The sequence below is a fragment of the Daktulosphaira vitifoliae genome, unplaced genomic scaffold (genome assembly GCF_025091365.1).
Source record: "Daktulosphaira vitifoliae isolate Bord-2020 unplaced genomic scaffold, ASM2509136v1 Scaffold_1, whole genome shotgun sequence".
Lineage (NCBI taxonomy): Eukaryota > Metazoa > Arthropoda > Insecta > Hemiptera > Phylloxeridae > Daktulosphaira > Daktulosphaira vitifoliae.
The window spans coordinates 40,967,184-40,989,670 of record NW_026099572.1 but is presented as its reverse complement, the minus strand read 5'-3'; the positions used below and the strand labels follow the sequence as shown (position 1 = coordinate 40,989,670).

Genomic DNA, 22,487 nt, shown 5'->3' with positions numbered 1-22,487 from the left:
GCTTTACTCCCCCCCCCCTAGTATTGATTTAGAATAACATGAAATAATAAAAGCAACTAAATAAGAAACAACAGTGAGTATTAATGTGATTTATTGTTTATTGTTTGCGTTGTTGTTCAGCGTCTGAGTTATTTTAACTTATTAATGGTGCAAGGCATGACGAAAGAAAAGGAGTAATAGGGAATAAGTTTTGACACGCCGTTACCGTAGGAAAAGACAGTTGAGAGGACGGTCTACACTTCTGAAAATGAGAAAAAACCATTTTAAGAAAACATGTACCTTCTTAGCCTAATGATATAATGTATTTGACATAGAAAAATGTTAGTTAACATAACTATGTCAAATTATTTTTTTATATTTTATTTATATTTGATTTAGATAGGATCAGTCGTAATCATAGGATAATTGTAGTTGTTACCCTTCGCTGCGTTAAAGTATAATATATAAGTTGAAAAATAAAATGTTCAGTTATTTATAATAATTTAATTGGTTCGGAATTGGTGTTAAAATTTTATATAGAATTCTCTTAAATGTTGTAAACAATAAGGCTTGTATAGTTTAAGTAGTAAATAAATAATATAAAATAATTTCACTAGGGAAGAGTACAAATTTATTCAAGTCATAACATTTGCAAAATAATAATAAAATAATTTAGTACTAATATTTCTCTAGTTTCAATAATAATTTTCACTTATTTTTTTACTATTTTATTGTGTTTGTATTTACTTTCAACTATGTAAATACCATTAAACTAAAAATGTTATATTTATTCTTTACTATCAAACCGATAAGTAATATGTTATGTGATGTTATGTTAGCGAGAATTGTTTTCTGTATCTAAGATAATAGTACGTGAATAATTTATGAATGTACATACTAAATTCATTTAACAAAACTATAACAATGTAGGTTGTCAAATATTTTGGATAGCATTTCAATTTCTTAATAGTATCTCATTAAATATTATACATTTTTTAATATTTAGATTTTTAAAGGCTTATATTAATGTTATTTTTGACTACACAACGGCAGTATTTTGTTCGTATAAGAAAGTTTTTGTTCAATATGTTTACAAATTTTATTTTATTTTTATAGAACAAAGCATTCCGATTCATTTCAATTATATGAAATTATTATATGGACCGTTTGTGTAGTTTCAACAAGCAATACGTTTTGCACAAGAAATATATTGTTTATTGTTATTATTAATTTCTTATGCAGACCAAACCTCTCTGTAAGAGGTTGCGTTTGCTTTGATGTTATAAAATCTGTTGTATGCTTAAAAAAATAATATATTGTAAACCAATAATTGACATTTTATGGTAACCTTTCAAAATATGCATACTTTACACAAAATTCCTGTTTATGTTTTATATCGTAAACAATAAAAAATGAGTTTAATAAATCTATTTAAACCCAACTATTGTTTTTGTTCATGGGTTGACTTTTTTTTTTATGAAAAAACTATTTTAATAATTTGATGAAATTTTTCCTCTATTCGACAGAGTTGGCAATACATTACTATATAAATAGCCAAATTATTATGTAATCTCATAATTTAACGTACAGCCAAACTTTTAGAATCGTCGATAAAAACATTAATACTATAGTAATCCTTTGTGGTATTTTCTGGGTCATAAGCTGCCAAATTTTATTGATTACAAAATATGTTACTAAAATATATTTAATGACGATTTTGAGTGTGCATTATGTTCTATAGAGTTAGTAAATAACTGACGTTTAAGCGGATTGAAAAAAGTAAAAACTATTGAAGAAGTTGGCACTTAAAACAGAAAAACACAAAATTTATTTTGTTTCAAGAGGGGTTCAAAATTTTGCTTCTTCACTAACTACCTTAAAATTGCATAAAAGTATTTACAGACCATAACATTTGACAAAGTTGTAATTTTACATGCAGTAAAATTTTGTTGATCTAAAGTTTATAAATGTATGGCACATCTGAGAACTACTTGTAATGTGTCGAAAATTTCATTGTTAACCACGTTGTTCAAAAGTTATCCTCTGAAAACTTAAGACCATTACGCTAATAACGACGGTTGGGACGATAGTAATAAATTATTAATTTACATTATACTTACCAAAATATTGTTAAATACATTTTAAACAAACGTCCATAAACAAAAACTACTATCGTTAGACTATGCAAATACTATACAAATTATAAAATCTGGTATTAGATAATTTAACTATAAGATATTAAATTTATAATATAAATATTTCCTAAGAAAAGTTTCGTTATAAATGTACATTTTTAAAATTGTATATAAATTATATTTTATTATTATAGGGTTTTTAGTCAGGTCGAATAGTTTTTAAAGTTAATTTAGTATTCAGGCCAATAAAAATAAAAATTATAAAAAAAAATAACTAAAGATAGTAAACAAATAATACTTGAGCTAAAAACATGGTAGTTACATATTATTGATTTAAATACACTGTACACACTTTTTACAAACAAAACATCAATAGTTCTTTATATGTGACTACAATTGTAGTGCATTAGTCTTGTGTAATATAGCAAGATATAAATATATGAAAGAACTATTTAAAGCTTTTTTTTATTGTATATTATGACAGAAATTTTTGTGTGTGTTCTACTTTTGAGACAGCTTGATAGGGTAAGTATCATGATTTGTAAAAGTTACATAAGATTTGGATAAACACCACAAAGTTGTTGAATTAAAATATGTTTATTTTTAACAATTATGATTTAAATTCATAATTTTCTGGTAATATTAAGTTTCAAAATATTTAGTATTCTTAGTCGACATGATACGCGGTAATTTAGAAATTTAAAAAAATGTGTTCAAATTTAACCACATTCATTGAGGAATAACTATATGAATATTTATTCCTCAAAATATAAATTATTTAATTAAAAAGAAAAATTAACTGAGCAATTTTGGGACCAAAAAAAAATTTGCATCCCTTAAAAATCTTTTTTGAAATGGTATTTTTTATTTCAATCTAAAAATGTTATGTAACATTATAACTTATACGTTAAAGAAATTTAATTTTAATTAATTAATAATTAAAATTATTACATACACTGTCATTGAATGTTGTCCTAATCAGTGTGATTTTAATGAACATTTTTATTTTTTGAATTTAATTGTTAAATAATATATGTCAAATTTTTTTTTAGTAAAATTAGTACATAGTAATGTAATAAAAAATTAATTAATTACAATCGAAAAAGGTTGGCAATTTTTAAAAATAATATTTCAAGTATAATAATATTATTTTTATTATTAAAGGCCAATTAATCTAATTTAATATTCTTAAACGAGTTATATTTTATAAATCAACATAAAATAAGAGACTTTATAGCCCAAATAGTAATATGTAAAAACAGTTAAAAAAATATTGATTCCATTTAATGCACGCACATTTTTAGACTGCTCTAATTATTTCTGTTTTAAGGTGTGGCACCTACATTTTATTAGCAATATAAAGTTAATTTTTAACCAAGTATCCTCAAAGTTTATAAATCGTGGAGTAATAGCACTACAAAAACTAATACATTTTTTTACTATAATTTATAATTTATAGCTTGTATCAGATTTTTAATTGGGGTTATGCATGTTACACAATATAATTAAATTATATCAATTTAATTATATTCAGCTGTATTATTATTTAGTTGTATATTAAGGAATAATTATTTTTGTATGTTATACATGATAATAATTCATTATAATTTGATGCACTGCACCATAACTTTATAGCAGTTATAATGATGTATACAAGTAAAACAAACATATTTACACGATTATTGTTTATATTTAACTATCTTTAAATCTTCGCAAATGGCTCAAAATAATGCCTAGAGCTTTTGTTGTCATTAATTTACACCCTCTTAGTCTCTTGTAAGAGGATGTAAAACTAATGATTACATAACTATTCTAGTCTGTGAGATGGGTTCAATAAGTTTTCATATTTAATACAAACAACTACTTTAATGACAGTTGGGTAATCATGATAGCCTTTGTCTCAGTTGAAAAAAAAAATACGTCACTCTAGTTTAATTATAGCTTGTAGACTTTAATTTTCCTAATCTATTATTCATGATACCATGGTTTGGTAAAAACTTTTCTAGATAACAGATTGATTTTTTTCATCATAACCCGCTCAATTACTTACAGAATAAAAGTTTTTTAAACATTTTTTTTTTACTTTGAGTTACATATTATACTTAAATTATTAGCTATGTAATACTTTTTAAATTCATACCTTATGTATTACGAGGGCCTCAACTTTATTTTTTTAATGGGAATACATATATTGAATTTAATAATAAAATATTTAAAATTTTATTTTCATAATAAATGAAATTTGAATTTAATACATAACTTTATCTATTTATTAAATATAAAAATTTTAAGTTTCACATTTTTGAGTTAATGCATATGTATAATACACCAGACATTACAAGTACAGATAGCTAATTGTTTATTTATGACTTCGATATTTAATATCAATAGTAGTAAGGTACATTATAGTGAACTTATAAATACACTAACTGGCAATACAGAAAGCATATATATATATTGATAGTCATAATTGACAATAAACATTTCGTGACTGTGATAGTGATGTCATTTAAAACTAATTAGCTACCTGTATTTGTGAGTATTTACTCAAAAATTTGAAACTTAAAAGTTTTATATTTATATAATAAATAAATAAAGTTATGTATTAAATTCAAAATATGTGTTCCCATTTGAAAAAAAAGTAGACACCTTTATAATACATAAGAGGTTAACTTAAAAAGTATTACATAGCTAATAATTCAAAAAGAATATGTAACTTAAAAAAAAAATCTTTAAATTATTTATATTCTGTAAGTAATTGAGCGGGTTATGAAAAAAATATCATTCTGTGTATCAGTGTACAAAATTAAGTAAATATATTTGTGATGTATATTTGTGAAAACGGTTAATAATTGAGTATAATTATTGTACATGTATAGAAAACGTAACTTATTGCTGTCTAATAAAAATTTAAAAATATTAGTTATATAGAATGAGGCAAGTAGTCTTTATAAAAAATACTTTATCTAACCAAACTTTATTGTGTGTACGTAACCATAAATAACTTTATTTATTTATATTTTCACGCACTAAGAGCTATTACCAGTTAGTTTGGTTTATTTTTTGGTTGTAAAATTATAAATAATAGCAAATTCGATCATATTTTCAAGAACATTAACATGAATTTACTATATTTTTTTTGACAAACTGTAATCTTTACATGTTTAAAAAACATTATAATGTTTCACATTATAAAAGATCTTTAATGTACTCAGTTAATAAATAAAAAAAATTAAAAATTAAATTTACTTTTTTCTCATTTATTGAATCGTTTTACATTAGTCTTCCTTATATATATATATATACAGTTTTTCAAAATACTAAACAAATAATAAAAGCCAAAGTTCAGTATATATTGATATTAAAAAAACATTTTAATCTAATTGATGAAGTTTTTTTGAAAATATATTTTATCAAATATAACCTGTTTGGTATTCTAAAAATGAAAATAAAAAACCCTACAATTTTATAGATAATTATAGTGTATATTGTATATGCTTGAAAAAAATACATACTTATCTCGATGATTTTTTAAAAAAATTGTTTTTTTTTTCATTTTGACGTAAATTAGGAAATTCAATTAAGATGTATCTTTTTATATAATTTAAAGTTATAAAGTTCAAAAAAATCCACATTTTTTTTATACAAAATAAAATGTATTTAATACTTCTATTGGAAATAAAAATTAAGAATCATTAATATTTATCATGAAATATTACATTTTTAATCTTTATTTTCAAGTAATTTCAGTTATAATTTAATGATAAGTCTGCGTAAATATAATCTTGTAAATAATATAAATTAAAATTAATTGGGTACACAAAAAATGAACACGTAGGGTATCTTACTGATAAAAAAATATATACTTACGTTTATTAAATACGGAATAAATTTTATTCTTTATACTCGAATATTCAGGATTACTTTGCATAATTCATCAAAAAATAAAGTTGGTAAGTGTAGAGTTGAAGAATTTCATATCCACTGGTGAAAATGGAAACGAGGCTCAGTCTCCAAATATTACACTTGCATGTTTTGAAGTTTGTAATTAGGAAATACAACCACAAAAGCTTTTAAATTTTTACTTATTAGACATCACTGACAAACAATACATTTTTACATATCATCGGTTAATTAGTTTAACCTTCAGAAAACAAAATTCAGGAAATACTAAAATATAATATTTTTACAGTACTATTGACGAGAAATGTTGTTTCGCTTTTAATTTAGACATGAATATGTTTTCATGAGTTAAATATTTGATCAATTTTCGAAATAAAATTTGGGTAAAATTAAGCTAAAACATTATGTTATAGTATGGATAATTTTAATAGAAAACTTTGAATTACAGAAGTTTTAATTATAAATCAATCATTTTAACTTTGATGCAAAGCTGAAAATATATAGATTTCACTATGATGAGTTTTTTTATGTCTGTTCATGAAAATTTTTAGCTCTCACTGGATCGAATTAAATGATCAATACTCTAGAAGAACCAGATTTTTATTTAATTGAATCAATCATGGTCGAAATTACAACCTCAATTTTAGAAATTATAACTTTCTTATAAAAAGAATGATACTAATTAAATATTAATAGAGTATATAGTAAAAAATAATTTTTAATTTTTTAGACAATATAGAGTTTAAAGCAGACCACCTTTTTTTAAACTCGATTTTTGAAAATATTCCAAAATTATTGAGGTTTTTTAATTTCTATCAAATTTAAGCTATTGATATTTACTACAATTAAAAACAATTCAGTTTACAAATGTTCTACAATGAGAAATTGTTTTTTATAATAGTGATGTTAATCACTGTCAGATATAATCTATAATTGTTTCAACTATGCCATGATTCCACTGTTCTGTTTTTTTTTTAATTACAAAAACAACCACGAGTATATTTAATTTCTGTTAACATCACTGGAAAAATTATTACTTAAAATAAATTTAGCCTTAATAAGTAAACAATATTACAATAAAATTATGGTAATTTAATTGAATAAATTAATCAATATTTACATGATTCTACAAAAGGAAAAATCATAAGTAGAACAAAATGTATATTTTAATCAAATTAATTATTTTAATTTTATAATTTGGCCTTTTAAAATTAAATATTTTTATAATCTTAATAATTTATGTCAACTCGACTCTCTTTGATTTTTATTAGTAGTTTAAATTCTTGCTTAAGAAATTAAAAAAAAACCCATTACAGGGGGGTTGCGGCACACTGTGGACGTGGTATAGTTGGGTCAAGTGTAGATTTAATCTAACAATGATTAAAATCACTATCATAAGAAACGCTTCGATGCAAATCTGTAGAATCTACATTAAATTAAACACTATCTACATTGTAGATAGTGTTTAATTAAAAAAAATTGGTGGATTAATCCAAAAGCTACATGATCTGCTATTTCCTTCTTTATATTCTGATTAAGATAAAGTATGTCGAATGAAAGACGGATATAAATATAATTTCTCATAAAAAATTGTATTGATCTATACATTTTTTAATAAGTTATAGCATTATAAAGTTAAAAATGTAAAATATAAAATTAAGAATTTTCACACAAAAATAGCATTTAGTAGTCATTTTTACCGTGAAGACAAAATAAACAACAAAATTATTTTTTTCCATGATAAAGTATATTACATTAGCTTTAATTTAAGATATATATAAAAGTGTCAGAGTTTCCGGAACACTTTCTAAAGTTAAGTTGAAAAAGTTAATTTTTTGTGAAAAAGTTGTCATTTTTTGGAGGTTTACGGGGAACGAGGGAATTTTTTTCAATTTTTGAGAGTAATGTCTTCGACTAGATACGATTTGTGATCTTTTGACATATTGTTGAAATAAATCGGCTCGGTGAGAGCTGAGAAAAAGTGGTAACAGACAAAAAAAAAAAAAAAAAATCACATCATAGTAAAACCAATACCTTTTCAGTTTCGCATCGAAGCTAAAAAATTACGTTACTACTAAAAAAAACAATAATGTTTGTGTTAAATATTATGATAATGTGTGATTGTATTAATCATCTTGTAAGAAATAATACTAAAGTAGGCTAAAAAGAAAAAAACAACTCTTTATCTTGTTCTATAATAATCATCAAAAGAATAAAGTAAAATGTCAGGAATGAGGATCAATAAAATCTAACAAGAAACCATTACTGGAATTCAGGGTATTATTGCACGATGAATTGTACTTTTAAGATATGCGGACATTCTCTGAGATATAATAAAACTACGAAAGAAATAATAATCTACTACTTTTAAATAATATTCTCATAAGATATTTGAAAACAATAGTTTTTTAAAAGTGTACAAATATCGGAATGTATATTCATTATATATACTTTTTTTAAAGTATTAAACAATTATAAAATTGATAATACTTTTAAATATATTATGTTAATATTAAAATATTAATAGGTTATTCATTAAACTTAACTCATTTTTCACTTTATTAAAAATAGTTTTTATAGTTATTATAGTGTTTTATACAAAATGAATAAATAAAAAAATGCTAAATGTGTTTTATAAAAATGACATGACAGAATTCCTAAATATTAAAAGAAATTAATTAATATAAAGGTATTGTATTTAGCTCTGATATCTGATTTTCATGATAAAATGTATCAATATAATATCCATAAGTTAATTATAGACGAGAAAAAAATTACTCTTACCTCCCCTATAATTACAAGTGAAAAGGTTGACTTTGACTATTAAGAAAACAATAGTAGTAATACAATTAAAAGTTCAATTATATTTAAATAGACTAATACAATAAGTAATAAGTTTACAAGCTTATAGTAAGTTCAACAAGAAACATACATAAATATTAATTTATAAATTAATTAAATAATAACAGACTTAGATTTTGCTATATAAAACCATTTATTTCTACTTTATAATAAATTGTGTTCTAAATTTCCTATGGATTTTAACATAAGCATATTTAAAGTGTCACTGAATCAAGTGTCTAAGCATTTGTAATTTTAACAGACATTTTGTAAAACAAATGACTCACAATGAAAATTTACAGAAAATATATTGTTTTTAGTAATTTCAATTTGATTGATAATTATTGAAATTCGTCCTGAAATAAGAATTCTTTAATGTTATTTTTAATGTAAAATTACCAACTAAATTTTGTGTTGGTATTTCATTAAAAATATAACGCTTCTAAACAAAAAATAGAAAAATATAATTTATGAGACAAGAAACAACAGGGTTTCGATTTTTCTTGAAAATAGCAATTCATGTATATTAAAAAATCTAAACAAGTTATAACATATCATTAATAATTTTATAATTATCAACTTCGACAATTTTAGGCACTCAGTATTTCGATCACCTTCTAGTGATTTTTTATTCATTTGCCATTTTCTATATTTTACTCTATTATTTTTTAAATATGGGATCGCATTATAGTACTGATGTTAAACATTTCGTTTCAATTTAAAACACTAGCTATCTTATCATGGCTGCTGCATTATCAAGAATGTCTGTACCCCTCCTGAAGTATACTTGGATTCAACATACTTTTTATATTTTTATACTATTTTTAAATTTTAAAAGTTTTTTAGTTAAATTTTTCGTAAAAATGATCGGTATTTTAATTAAATTAAATCCATGATAAAGTTATTATACTTCTAGTTATTTACTTCTATACGGTTATTAATTGATCTGGTTATAATAATGCAGTTTGTTTGTGTCTATGAACACATTCAGTAGAAAATCATTATAAGTAGCACTATACACGTACAATGTATTAAATCCAGATGATACGCTTAAAGCAACTATTCATTTTGGCAGCCATATGTTTAGAGAAGTATATATTATAGTATCGGTCAGACTAATGATAGTTATTACCTCGGTAAAAGCACTCAGCAAATCTCAAAGGTGCATCTTAGAGTGATAATGATAATAATAACAAATAACAATAATAATAAAACACAACCTGACAGATATATATTGCACACAATCGTTCAAAAAGTGTCTACTAAGCAGCAGGTCTGACGCCATCTTTAATGCAATGGCAATAAAACATCATGTTTGAACGGACACAGAAAAGCATGTGAAAGAAACCTCCAAGATCCTTTGCTAACGGTCTTATAATTTAATACACAGGAAGTCTTCAGTCATCTTTTGTGCTCATTTTTTATGCTACTTGTATGTAAGATTACTTTTATACCTTACAGTTAGATATTGTCATGTTTTAATAGTTTTAATGCACTCTAAATACTACGCTAACAATAATATTGCTAGAATTATGTTATTGTATTGTTCTAATTATGTGCAAAGCGTGCTAAACTAAGACCATTTTTATAGTCAATTTATATACAGGAAGATTTATTAATCACGACCCCGACTTATTCGTTAAATAATGGTTTTTATGAAAAAAATCCGTATTTAAGAAAAAAGAAGGGTAGATTGCTTAAGGAATCACTCTGTATAGATTTTATATTTTTCGATTGTGTTATTATTATTATTATGATCATTATGGTCATAGTCAACGGTTTTATGTTCAGGGTAGAATTGGATCGATGCGTCAGTTTACCTATCTTGTCTGACTCGTATGCAACCAGGAAAGCGTACCATTAAATGTGTCATTTTTTGTTTGACCCTTAGTGGATTAAAATAAATTAGGTTAACCTCATCAAATTTTTTTTATGAAATTTATAGCGTAGAAAAGAGAATATATTATTTAGTTGATTTCTAGATTGACTAAGATTTATCGTTACAGTTTTAAGTTTTCAGTAAAGTTAATAAATAATATGAAATGACAAAATTTGACTTGAACACCTTTTCAAACAATTTTTCTAATCATTATTAATTTATTTTATGGCTATAAAAATATTATGGATACTCTAAGAAAGTCTGTGTTTTCTTACAATAATATAATTCAAGTTATGGATATTACAGTTATTATGAATAAAAATGAATAGTACCATAGTAATTATTAAGAATTATATATTTATGTGATAATTTATGTAACAACTTAACTTAATCCCATTACAATAATACGGTTACGTAACACATTTAAACACATAGACACTGTGCTCGTGATCTACGAATAGATTAATTAGGTTCAAGTCATACAAAATCAATCAAACATAAAATCCTAGTTATTAAACTAATTACATTTTTCTTTGAACCTTAAAATTGCGATTTAAATGATTGTGTATTGTTCTAAAATAATATGAACAAAAAAATAAATTTTCGAAATTATAACTATTTTAATAAAAATGTTGTACTTACAAATTGTTAGTCGAAAATAAAGATAAGAATTATATCTAAAGTAAAATACTAAAAATTGTAACTCATAAATAAAAAATTGTTTAAAAATGCAGTAATTTATTCATTATAATCAGTATGTTAATGATTAACATATTAAATGTGGAAGAAAATGTAATTGGCTCATAAAATTTTTCTTCGTAAAATATGTTATTTTTCTTAGAAGTAAATCACATATTGTATACATATTATAATGCGTAATTTTTCTACACAATAAGTGTAGAATAATTTAATTAACTTATATCCATTAAACTAAATTTAATAAATTTAACAAATATTATTTAAACTAACTACCTACATATTTGTTTTAAAATTGTATTTTCTACCACAGTCGTAATTTTTTTAGTATACAGTCCCTCGTTTTACTTGCATTCATTTCCTTTAAAATGTTCATATTCTTTTATTCTATGACGGGGACGCGCTTACCTTTTGTTAACTTAACAATAACGAACATTTCAGAAAAGTTTTTAACTGTCTTTTCTACTATATGTATGTACATAGTCCCATTAATTCATAAGCGAACTTATAGAAATTTTACAAAAGCTTTTCATATGACACGTGGCAATTATTTTGGTTAAACATATTAAAGTTAAATCGTAAATAAATAAAAACATGAAATCGATAAACTTATGTACGCTTTACTCAGGGTACATAAATAGCATTTTATAAAAATGAAATAAAGTATAAGAATATAAAGAGGTAATAATCTCTTCACTTAGAATCAAAACTGTGAAATTCCAATTAATAGCTTTATAATTCAACGATTCTTATAAAAACTTGTTGTTCTTGTATAATTTTGATTTATATACTTATCAGTTGAATAATCAAAGCATACATAAATATAATAGAGCATTTTAGCTGCGATGTGTATCTAAGAAGTTATTGGTTATACTTTTGTTTTATGACGGTATACGCCATTACTCCCGGTTTTACTGGATCAATTAAACTCAACGATTCGTCAAAATATCACGAAATGTATAAGTTTAAGCTCCATAACTTTGAAAAATTGCCCCAGTCCTGGTAATAAAGATAAATGACTCAAAAAATTACAGTTATTATAAAACGGTTAATGTTGATATTTTGAGTTTCCATTTTATAATCAAATAAATTTAAAAAAAATGGATGGATTGTTGCGAAAATTTTATTGATATGATTTCAAATATTTGCCTTACTGACCAAATGTTGTTTTGAAAATTCAATCATAAACTATGGTACTGCGAAGGCTTAAAAATCATATCAAAATTTTTTTCTTTAAAAAAAATTTATCTTCTTCAAATCTACATTACATTGAAGCTAATACAATATATATTAACATAGAAACTGTTAAATTTAATAATTATTGATTTCTGAGAATTATTAGAAACTAAATACAAAAAACATACATTTTTGGTAAAATTAGCTGATTTTATAATATTCTCCATAGTAACAAAATACTTACATTATTCTAATATGTTTCAAATTAAAACTTGTTATATATATATTATACGAGTAATAAAAGAAAACGTTCTAGTGACTTATCCTGTATGAGTAAGTCAAAAACCATGTGAATTAATATGTTAGACATATTCAATTTTTTTTTAATGTGTTTTGAATACTTATAGAAATAATTTATAACAGTAATTTTAATCACTGTTGGGTATCAATTAATATTAATCTAAAAAATGCCTCAACTTTTCTATATCTCTATTGTATTTGGCTTTTTAAATTATTATAACCAGGCTAATAATCATTACATTAAAAAGATACAATTTTGAAAAGGGAAGTAGCAAAATTCTCATGTGTATTTCTTGTGTGACAAAAATCTGAGCATACAACAGTGTTATGGAACTAAAATATATGTAATCAGTATTGGATTTTCATAATTTTCCTGGGGAGGGGTTCAAAAGATTTATATATACTTTTAATTCGTTTTAAAGGTTACCCTATTGTTTAGAGTATAGTATAAGACCTAAATAAGGAAACCTTATACAGAGTGATCAATAAATATATGATACTTATTTTCTCAGAAACTATTTGATAGATATCATTTCAACAAAGAACTAGTGAACCAGTTGTAACTATTACCGTTAAGTACATCATGACTCGTGATAGGTAATCTCTATTGTCTTTGTTTACTTACCCCTAGCCCACTTAGCACGGCAAATTGAAGGTTTACGTATTAACTGCTGTGCACAGTCTACCGCGTTCCTCAAAAAATAAATATTGTGCATCTTTCATTTACACAGAAAGCGCATTTGCTTGTGCTATATATATATTTTTTATTTATCATTAATTAAGTTTATCGCCCTCTTTAAAAGCTTGTGCCAGAGAGGACGGAAAACCTGATATAAGCCAGCACAACGGAATTGAACTCCGATACCTACGCACTGAGGCACAACGCGTTATCAACTAAACTAGGTAAGCCACTGCTACTTTATTTAAACATAAGTGATTCACAACAATGATTATTTTATAACCTCTAAATTAATTTCTGATAACTAAAAATACAATATTTTTATTTATTTATAATAATGATTAAAAAATAAAAAAATATCTATTGGTTTAAATATTTGTTGTTGTTATAATAATTAGCAATAGTATTGTTTCAACCTACCTGACAAGATAAAATTCGTTTTTATCTACCATTTGAGCTACAAATGTTATTTTGAGTCATTTTACTTTGGCTTTTATACTTTTGGAAACGACATACTAAAACAATGACACTCATGTTTTTAAAGTATTCGTTTATATTTTGAATAACTGCTGTAGACTAAGCAACATCATAGAACAATATATAATAATGATAGTTTTGTTTCTTTCAAATTCCTGTCCATTAAATATATCATCATTAGATTTTTCTTTCTTCTTGATTGTCTCTTTCAAAAGTACCAAGAAACGTAAAAACACTACCTAATGTAAAAACTTTCATTGTTTTTTTTATGTATACAATTTTGATGACCTATATATTACTAACAAACACGAAATGTTGTTATACAATACTATTTCTTTGAAAACATCTTTTATTTAACTTAATATATTTAAAGGCATATGTGTTCTATGTTTCTTCTAAAGTTATAAAATCATGGAAGTTTACTCAAATTTCACTATTTAATTAAAAATGGGATTTTTTTTCTAGTGCTAAGATCAGTATCCAGGATTTTATACTAAAATAGATTTTACATAAAAAAAGAATTTTCTTACACCCTCCGCATTATCTCAAATCATTCAAAAAGGTTAGAAAGGGAGGGATTAATACGAAAATCACAGCCACAAATTCGATTCTTAAAAACTAAAATCTTAAAATAAAGATACTCAGCTTACTTAAGTTTACTTTAATTGAATAAAAAACAACTTAAATTTTTCTCCTAAATAAAGTAATAATAATTAATTAAACTATATAATAATCAAGTACAATATAAAAATTTTTTTTTTATTTTTAAATTATATTTTAGAAAAATATTTATAAATATGATAAATATTTCCTTTAATATATAGTAATTTTAACCGATCCCAAGTAGTTGGAATTAAGACGGGGAAAAAGAAGAAGATAGTAATTTTAACTTAAAAAGTTATTAAGATATATATAATTTAATTCAAATAACGTTAAATAGATTCATTAAACCTGAGATATTGTTCTAATTTGTAATTATAATTACTATAACAATATATTTGTCGGAGAATGCGCAAAAATACCATATTTTAGTTTTTATTATAATTTTTTCTATTTTTTATTGCTGTCAAAAACATTAAACTATTTAAATATATATTTTTTAAATCATTAATTATTTTTTTCAATAATTTTTATTAAGCCGATATTTTTTGGCGCATTAGTATAATTCAAGGTATATTTTATGTTTTATATATTGGCTTTTAAAACAATGTTCAAAGATTAACCGAATTTCTCATTTGTTGGTACGTACCATGTTATTGATATAGTCTTTAAACAATATTTAATTTAAAATTGATTCACAATATTGATCTAATAGAAGTTGGATTTTGTGGCGATAGACACAAAAGAATTAAATAAATAAAATCACATCATAGTAAAAACTTTTTATTTTCGCATCGAAAATAAAAGTGTTCTTAACAAAATAACATAAGATTGTTTTTTTTGTTTTTAGATTTGGTTTTAAAGAATTATAGATTTTTTAACTTATATTTTTCTCATATTGTTCAAAAGCAATCAAGTTTTTAAAGAAAAATCAGACATCACATACATGTTACACATTAAATTTTAACATATTCCATACTATAGACATGGAATAATTTTAATCATTTCTGTTCATATGAGCTTACTATTATGTATTAACGGATTAATGAGATGGATTTTTAAGAAAGCTAAAAAGGTGCAAAAAAAATTATTACAAACTGTTGAGAATTTAAGCTGAATCCCCCTTAGTGTTTTATTCTGAATAATATAGAATTTACACTTGAAGTTATTTTACCCCGATAAATAGTAATTGATCCTATCTAACTTTGCAAAACACCCGACACATTTCACATAATAATATATCATATTAATAAGTCGAATTTGTATGTGGGAATCTGAGGTGTAACGATTTATATATCATACAATGACTAAATAGCTGTTTGCAAAACGGATAACCTATTTTATCTAACCTATTGTTGGCAAATACTGTCATTACTGAACTTACTGGTGGTGATGTTAGAGTTCTGACAGCTTCACTGAGATGCTTCAAATTCAAAGGCTGTTGTTCTGTCAGCGTTGTGCTTGCTCTAGGTGGAGCTCCTGAGCTGAACGGGCAAAACATTTTCTAGTCTTTTTTTGTTGTACCTGTTAATAGAACATAAAAAACTGTATAAATAAAACCTAAAAAATAGAGACGTAACATAATTTAATTGAACTAGACAAAATATAAATTTTAATATTGTAATGGAAGCAAATAAAAATTACTAAAAGTTAAAAATAAAAATATCTATTATCGTGCCTATTCTTTCATGTCCACTTTAATAGACAAATAATAAATTAATATAATAAATCGATAAGTTTAATAAATAAATTTATGTTTTAGTTATATGAATTAAACATTAGGTATAACGAATGATAAATAGTACAATAAAAACTTGATAACAAAAATCAGCTTTAAAGTAATGAATAAACATTTTATTATTATTTTGCTAGCTTCAATGATTATTAATAAAAATTGACTTAAAAGTATCTTTCTCGGCGTATGAACTATTAGGTTGAACGCGGATTCATTAACTGCCGAGATTTATTACATTAAAACACTAATAACAGTTTTCAGGTTATAGGAATATAGAAAATTTCCCATGGGAATAATTTATTTTAAAGGTACTTGGTACTTTAATGGTCATTAATGATATCCATTACAATGTGGTTAACCTCACTGTTCGAATAGCATTTAGTACTAAAAGAGAGTTGCCATATTAATTTTCTGTTTATTTTAAAGGACAAGGGCAAATTCAATTTACATTAAATTTAAAGTATACACACTTGAATTTGTACATTTTGAAGCATGGATTCTTTAAATAAGATACTTTTTAATATGTTCTACATTAGATTTTTTTGTAATTATTTTATTGAAAATGTAATCTATTTCGTACTAGTTTTTTTATGTTATTTGTTTATAATACGAATTTTTACACCTTTTAAAAAATGTATATAATTTAATGATATTTTGTCATTAAAACATTGATTTTCTTAAATTTGTAACTATTTATTTTATCATTTGAAAAGATTATCTGTTTAAAATTATTCATAAGTGATCAATTCTTATTATATTAAATTATCTGATTGGACTCTTGGCCTTTAAATCAAAGACCGTTTGAAAACATTTATTCGTCATATATCTGTCACGAAAACGTTGTAGTTATATAACTACGTCAATATAGTTTATCTAAACGTTTTATATAGATGGATAATTGGACGATTCATTTATATCACGCAAGGTACACAGCTGCAAAATCCACAATAAAATTTTATGATAGTGTAGTAGCAACATTCCATGTTGGTTATCGATTTTGTAGTACGAAACAACTAAAGTACGTGTTCATGCCAATCGCATGTGGTCGTGTAAAATTTCAATACGACCGAATAATTCATGTAGAATATACTTTTGTTATCTACTATAAATTAAGTTTTATCATACGTTTCTTTAATAGTCCCTAAAGGATAATGACACTTAATTTTTCAAAGTCCAACCTTACACGAAAAATGAAAAATAATTGTTGAAAATATAAAAAATTTAAAATAAAATTATTTTAAAAATTATTATATTTTTAAGTGATTCATTTAAAACTGTGACATTAAGAAAATTATAAATCTTTCACTACGGAATTTAAAAAAAATTGTTTACAAATAATGGTTATCATAATATTTAATAATTATTATTTAAAACTTGCATATGTCTTATTAAAGAGAAATTATTATCATGTATTATTCGCTGAAAGGGCTTATAAAAAGTATTGGTTTATCTAACTGCTTGTACGGTCAGGAACAAAAAAGTTTAATTTAAATAATGAATTCGGACAGTAAATAAAACCATTTAATAACTTGAAAAAAAACAAATACCTAATTTATTCCTTCTATCTTTTAAAAAATCAAGCTTAAATTGAAATAATAATGTTTTATAGGATGAATGGGAAGAACGTTGGACGTTACATTTCTATCAAATTTTTCTTAAGAAACGATTTTGGATGGACTAAGTTGTAATCAAACACTAAGCGAATAAATGCACAGTAAAGTAATTTAAGAGCAAGTATCTCATCAAAATTTATACAACTACGCGTTATGAACCCCAAAATTGAGGAAGATTTATTTTGCATAAAAGTATAATATTTATTAAATACAAGAGTAGGATCAAAGTTAACGTCTACATCTTTAACGTGATCAACAAGAACTAATTCAATACTATTAAAATAATATTTGTAAAATAATGAAGATTGTTTTCTCAAAAAATAATTACTTTACATTTGAACACATTTAAAGGTAACTTATTTACGTTATACTAATTATTAAAATTTTCAAAATCGATCTGTAGAAGTACAGCATCTTCTGAAATCTAAAGAACTTTAAATAGTTCAATATCATCAGCAACAAGTAGTATGTTTAAGTTGATAGGATAATTATTATTAACAAAAATATTGAAAAGAATAAGTAAATATTCTAGAGGATATTTATTAAATAAAATATGATGTAAAATAAAATTGAGATGTTAAGATTTTCATATTGTTTCATACCAGATAAAAAGAAGATGAGCTAGGAGTATAAAGGATACATAGTCCTAAATGGTACAATTTGGTAGCAAGTACACAATGATGAATTTTATCAAAAGCTTTTTAATAATCAGTATACATTTTATCAACTTGAAAATTTAGTTTAAATTCATCCATTATATACTACTGAAAAATTAAGAGATTGTTAATAGACTTTACTAGCATAAAACCATAATACTCATCAATTATAACAATTTTTTAACAATGGAAATATTTTCTTATATAAAATGCCCTCAAATATTTTAGAGATAATAAATAAAATTGAAATAGGGTGATAATTAGTAACAAAGTTCAAATCCTAATTCTTAAAAAGTGGAGAAATATAAGAAGTTTGGTTAGGGAAAATATCGACAGCTGAGGGTTTATTGTATAGATATAATAAAAAGCCAAAACAAATTTGCATTGCACAAAAAATATATTTTTACTTTATTGAGACCAAGGCAAGTTTTATGATTTATTTCACAAATTTCGATATATACATTATTAAGTTCTAATATACACTTATTAAAATGAATACTAGATGTATTATTTGTTTCTAATATATTAGATAAGTTTAAAGACCAATTGAAATTATCCGAAAAAAATGTAGCAAATCAATTAGTTTTATCGTATAGCAGATCTTATAATAAAAATTGATCACTTGTTGTGCTTAATATTATTTAGAATTAAAAATAAATTTATAGCATTAATTTAAATATACTTTTAATTTTAAATAGTTATACTCACTACCAAAAATATTCTTATCATTGGAGAACATTGAGTTGGGAAGTGAATGATTAGAACGTTTATTTTTACGAATTCCTAAAATAATTCAAGATTACCAGTAACAGAGTTTTAAGTTATTAAAATATATTTAAATTAATAAAAAAAAAGAAAATATTCTTGAATTATTAGGAGCCAAGTCTTCCTATCATCTTTAATTGTACAATTGTTTTTATGTACACAATTAAAAAATACTCATAATTAACTATAAGAACCATTATTGAGTAAAAAAGTCATATAAATAAAAAAAAAAATTTTTTATTTACATAATATAAGTTTTAATTTAACTTTTAAAAATAGAGTGACAAATCAAAGGAAATAATGAATAAAATTGGACTCTCTTGAAATATTTAAAGAAATCTCTATGAATGTTGTTAACTTCTATAACTAGTAAACACTTTTGCGTTATTTACTTTGACTTATAAAATTATGACGTGATTAGTGTTTAATAATTAATTGCTATTTTTATTTTCAACATACAGCGCTTTAAAAAAATATATGTACATAAAATAGTTAAGATACTAAAAATAAATTTAAATATTTGATATTTATACTTCTTTTTAAACTATATAATAAAAAATAAAAATAAAATTATTTTTCAACATTCAATATATGAATTTTACAGCTTAAACTATTTAGTAAATCATTGTACTAGTACAATATTTTATGTCTTATAATTTTAATAATTGTAAAATATTCATATATTTGAGTAAATATATAAATTGACGCTCTTATAATTGGTTGTATTTTATCAATTTATCGAGTTATTAAGAATATAGATTATTTTTTTATAATTATTCAACAATTAATTAATTATCTTTACGTTACCTATACGACAACACCCCGAGGGTCCATGCGATTATCACGACGTCGAAGCGACCCGAAACCAACGGACGAACGACCGTACAGGAATCATTTTGCAACACACTGTTTTTGTATTGGGCAACCAACACACAGCATGGTTATCAACCCCATGCGCCGGTCCCCTGCGCCACCCTGTATCACTATTTACACTGTTCCACATAACCACTGATTGCTTATAGAGATAGTATCTAAGTTGGATGAAGATGTTTTAAGTTATGTCCTATCAACTATAATATACAAATTAATTTTTCTGAAGTATATAGTTTATAAAAATCATTAATTTCAAACTTTTATACATATTCTGACAAAATATATATTTGTCATTTGCTATATGATTTCTTCATTTCAAATAGCGATTTCTGAAAGCTTGATCTGTTTATGATCAACCTAGTGTTATTATTAATTATGATATATTCTTTAAAATTTTATGACATTTAAAATAAAATTAGGTGAAATTATTTTCGTTTTATATCGACACCTTATAACCTTATGTATAATTTTTCAATTTTAGATATTAGTATAATTAAATAATTTAATTACAATTATAATAACAATTATTGTTAACATAATCATCAATTTGTTAGGACCAATAACTCCTAAATTGAAATATGTTCTTAGCTTTACAACAAAGCTATAAGACATATCACTTGTGTTCCAAAATATCATTATACCAAAAATTGGTAAATAATTTATTTCGCTAGATTTGCATATACAACAATTTTAGTATTTTTTAATTGAAAAAGGGGTTCAGGATGAACTTTCCCCAAGTTTCTCGGGTTATGAGGACCTATTCAAGTATGACTTTAAACGTATATTTTTTACTTTTTGTCAGTTTTAATCCTATCAATGAATAAATACATTTTGAAATATTAGTTATTGTTTCATTCTTATTTATTTACCTTTTTACTACTTATTATGTTAAAATATATCTATTAAGTAATTGTTCCTTAAAAATGATTTTTTTGTTTTTAACTTCGACGTGTAGATAAGAAAGCTATTAGTTTTACTCTACCGGGTTTTTTTTTTATGTACTGTCTGTATGCCAACCTGAACTACCTACTTAACTGATTTTCCTCAACGATACGTCAAAATATCACTAAACATATCTAGATGAATCTATTAGCGCCGTGACTTAGAAAAATTCCTCTAAATCTCAGTAATAAAGGGAAATGTTCTAAAAAAATGATGTTGTCATAAAACATTCCTGATATTTTAAATTTTCACTTTATATTAGAATAACTTTTTAAAAATATTCCAAAAAATCTACCTTCCTCAAACCTATATTCATTTAAAGCTAATACAATATACTTGAAAAAAGAAAAACTATTCGAAATATCGATTTCTAGAAGCTATTAGACATAAAATTATTTAGGTATGGTTATTATTTCATAGCTTATAGTAATTAGTTCAGATAGATAGTTTATTATTTAAAATTTAATGTTTATAAATCCAATTCAATATAGCCGAGTTATATTCCAAAAGAAGACGTTTATAAAATTGAATTTTACATTACATAATGTAACATTAAAAATCTTTTTTTAATAATTATACTGAAAAATTTGATTCTTTTTAGTTATTGCAGTTTGAACTGGGGCGTAGAAATATACACAAAATATTTGGTCTTTAATTGTCAAGATGATATATTGTGACGGCTAGTGTTTTTTGTTTTATAATTTATATTTTTATGGTTTAGTCATTTTTTCCTATAGTATTTTAATTTTCGAGCAGTGGTGTACGGAGAGGACACCTTATTTGGAGTACAATTTAGTGTTATCTTTAAGTCAAATATCAAAATGCCGAGGGCACGAATTAGTTATAAGTACTGAAGAGTACAAAATGTTAATATAAAAAAATTATTCGAATGATTAAAATTTTAAAAATTATTAAAAAATAAAAATAATTGTAGAACAACTTAAATATCAAATGATAAAAATTTTATGATTGGACCGTGGTAAATAAAGTATTTGGAGCATGGTCAGCTGTGACGTCATTATTGTTATTTGTTTGTTTTTGGATTATTCGAAAGTTTAATTATTTAATGTAAGATTAAAAAACCATGTAATTAATGTATAACTACACATAAAACTAAAAGACTAATTATATTAAGGGTTATAAAGTGATAAAAATAAAAATTTAAAGTGATATAAACATTTGTTATATTAATAGAACCTTTCACAGTTGTTAATATATTTTTAGTTTGTTGAATATTT

At 23.8% G+C, this 22,487-nt stretch overlaps 1 protein-coding gene across 2 annotated transcripts in view; it reads right to left on the bottom strand.

Annotated features, from left to right (window-relative positions):
* LOC126903896 (head-specific guanylate cyclase) overlaps nucleotides 1-20,354 on the bottom strand; it is a 98,558-nt gene extending 78,204 nt beyond the window's left edge. The window contains exons 1-2 of one of the 2 annotated variants that reach the window (XM_050682470.1): nucleotides 20,242-20,354; nucleotides 16,050-16,189 (exon numbers count right to left, since the gene is read on the bottom strand). In XM_050682470.1, the coding sequence (XP_050538427.1) occupies nucleotides 16,050-16,166 (117 nt within the window). In that variant the 5' untranslated portion in view covers nucleotides 16,167-16,189; nucleotides 20,242-20,354. Of the gene's footprint in view, nucleotides 1-16,049; nucleotides 16,190-19,377; nucleotides 19,469-20,241 lie in introns of those variants that run through there. The other variant, XM_050682479.1, reaches the window with a different exon arrangement.
* Nucleotides 20,355-22,487: the final 2,133 nt, after the last annotated feature.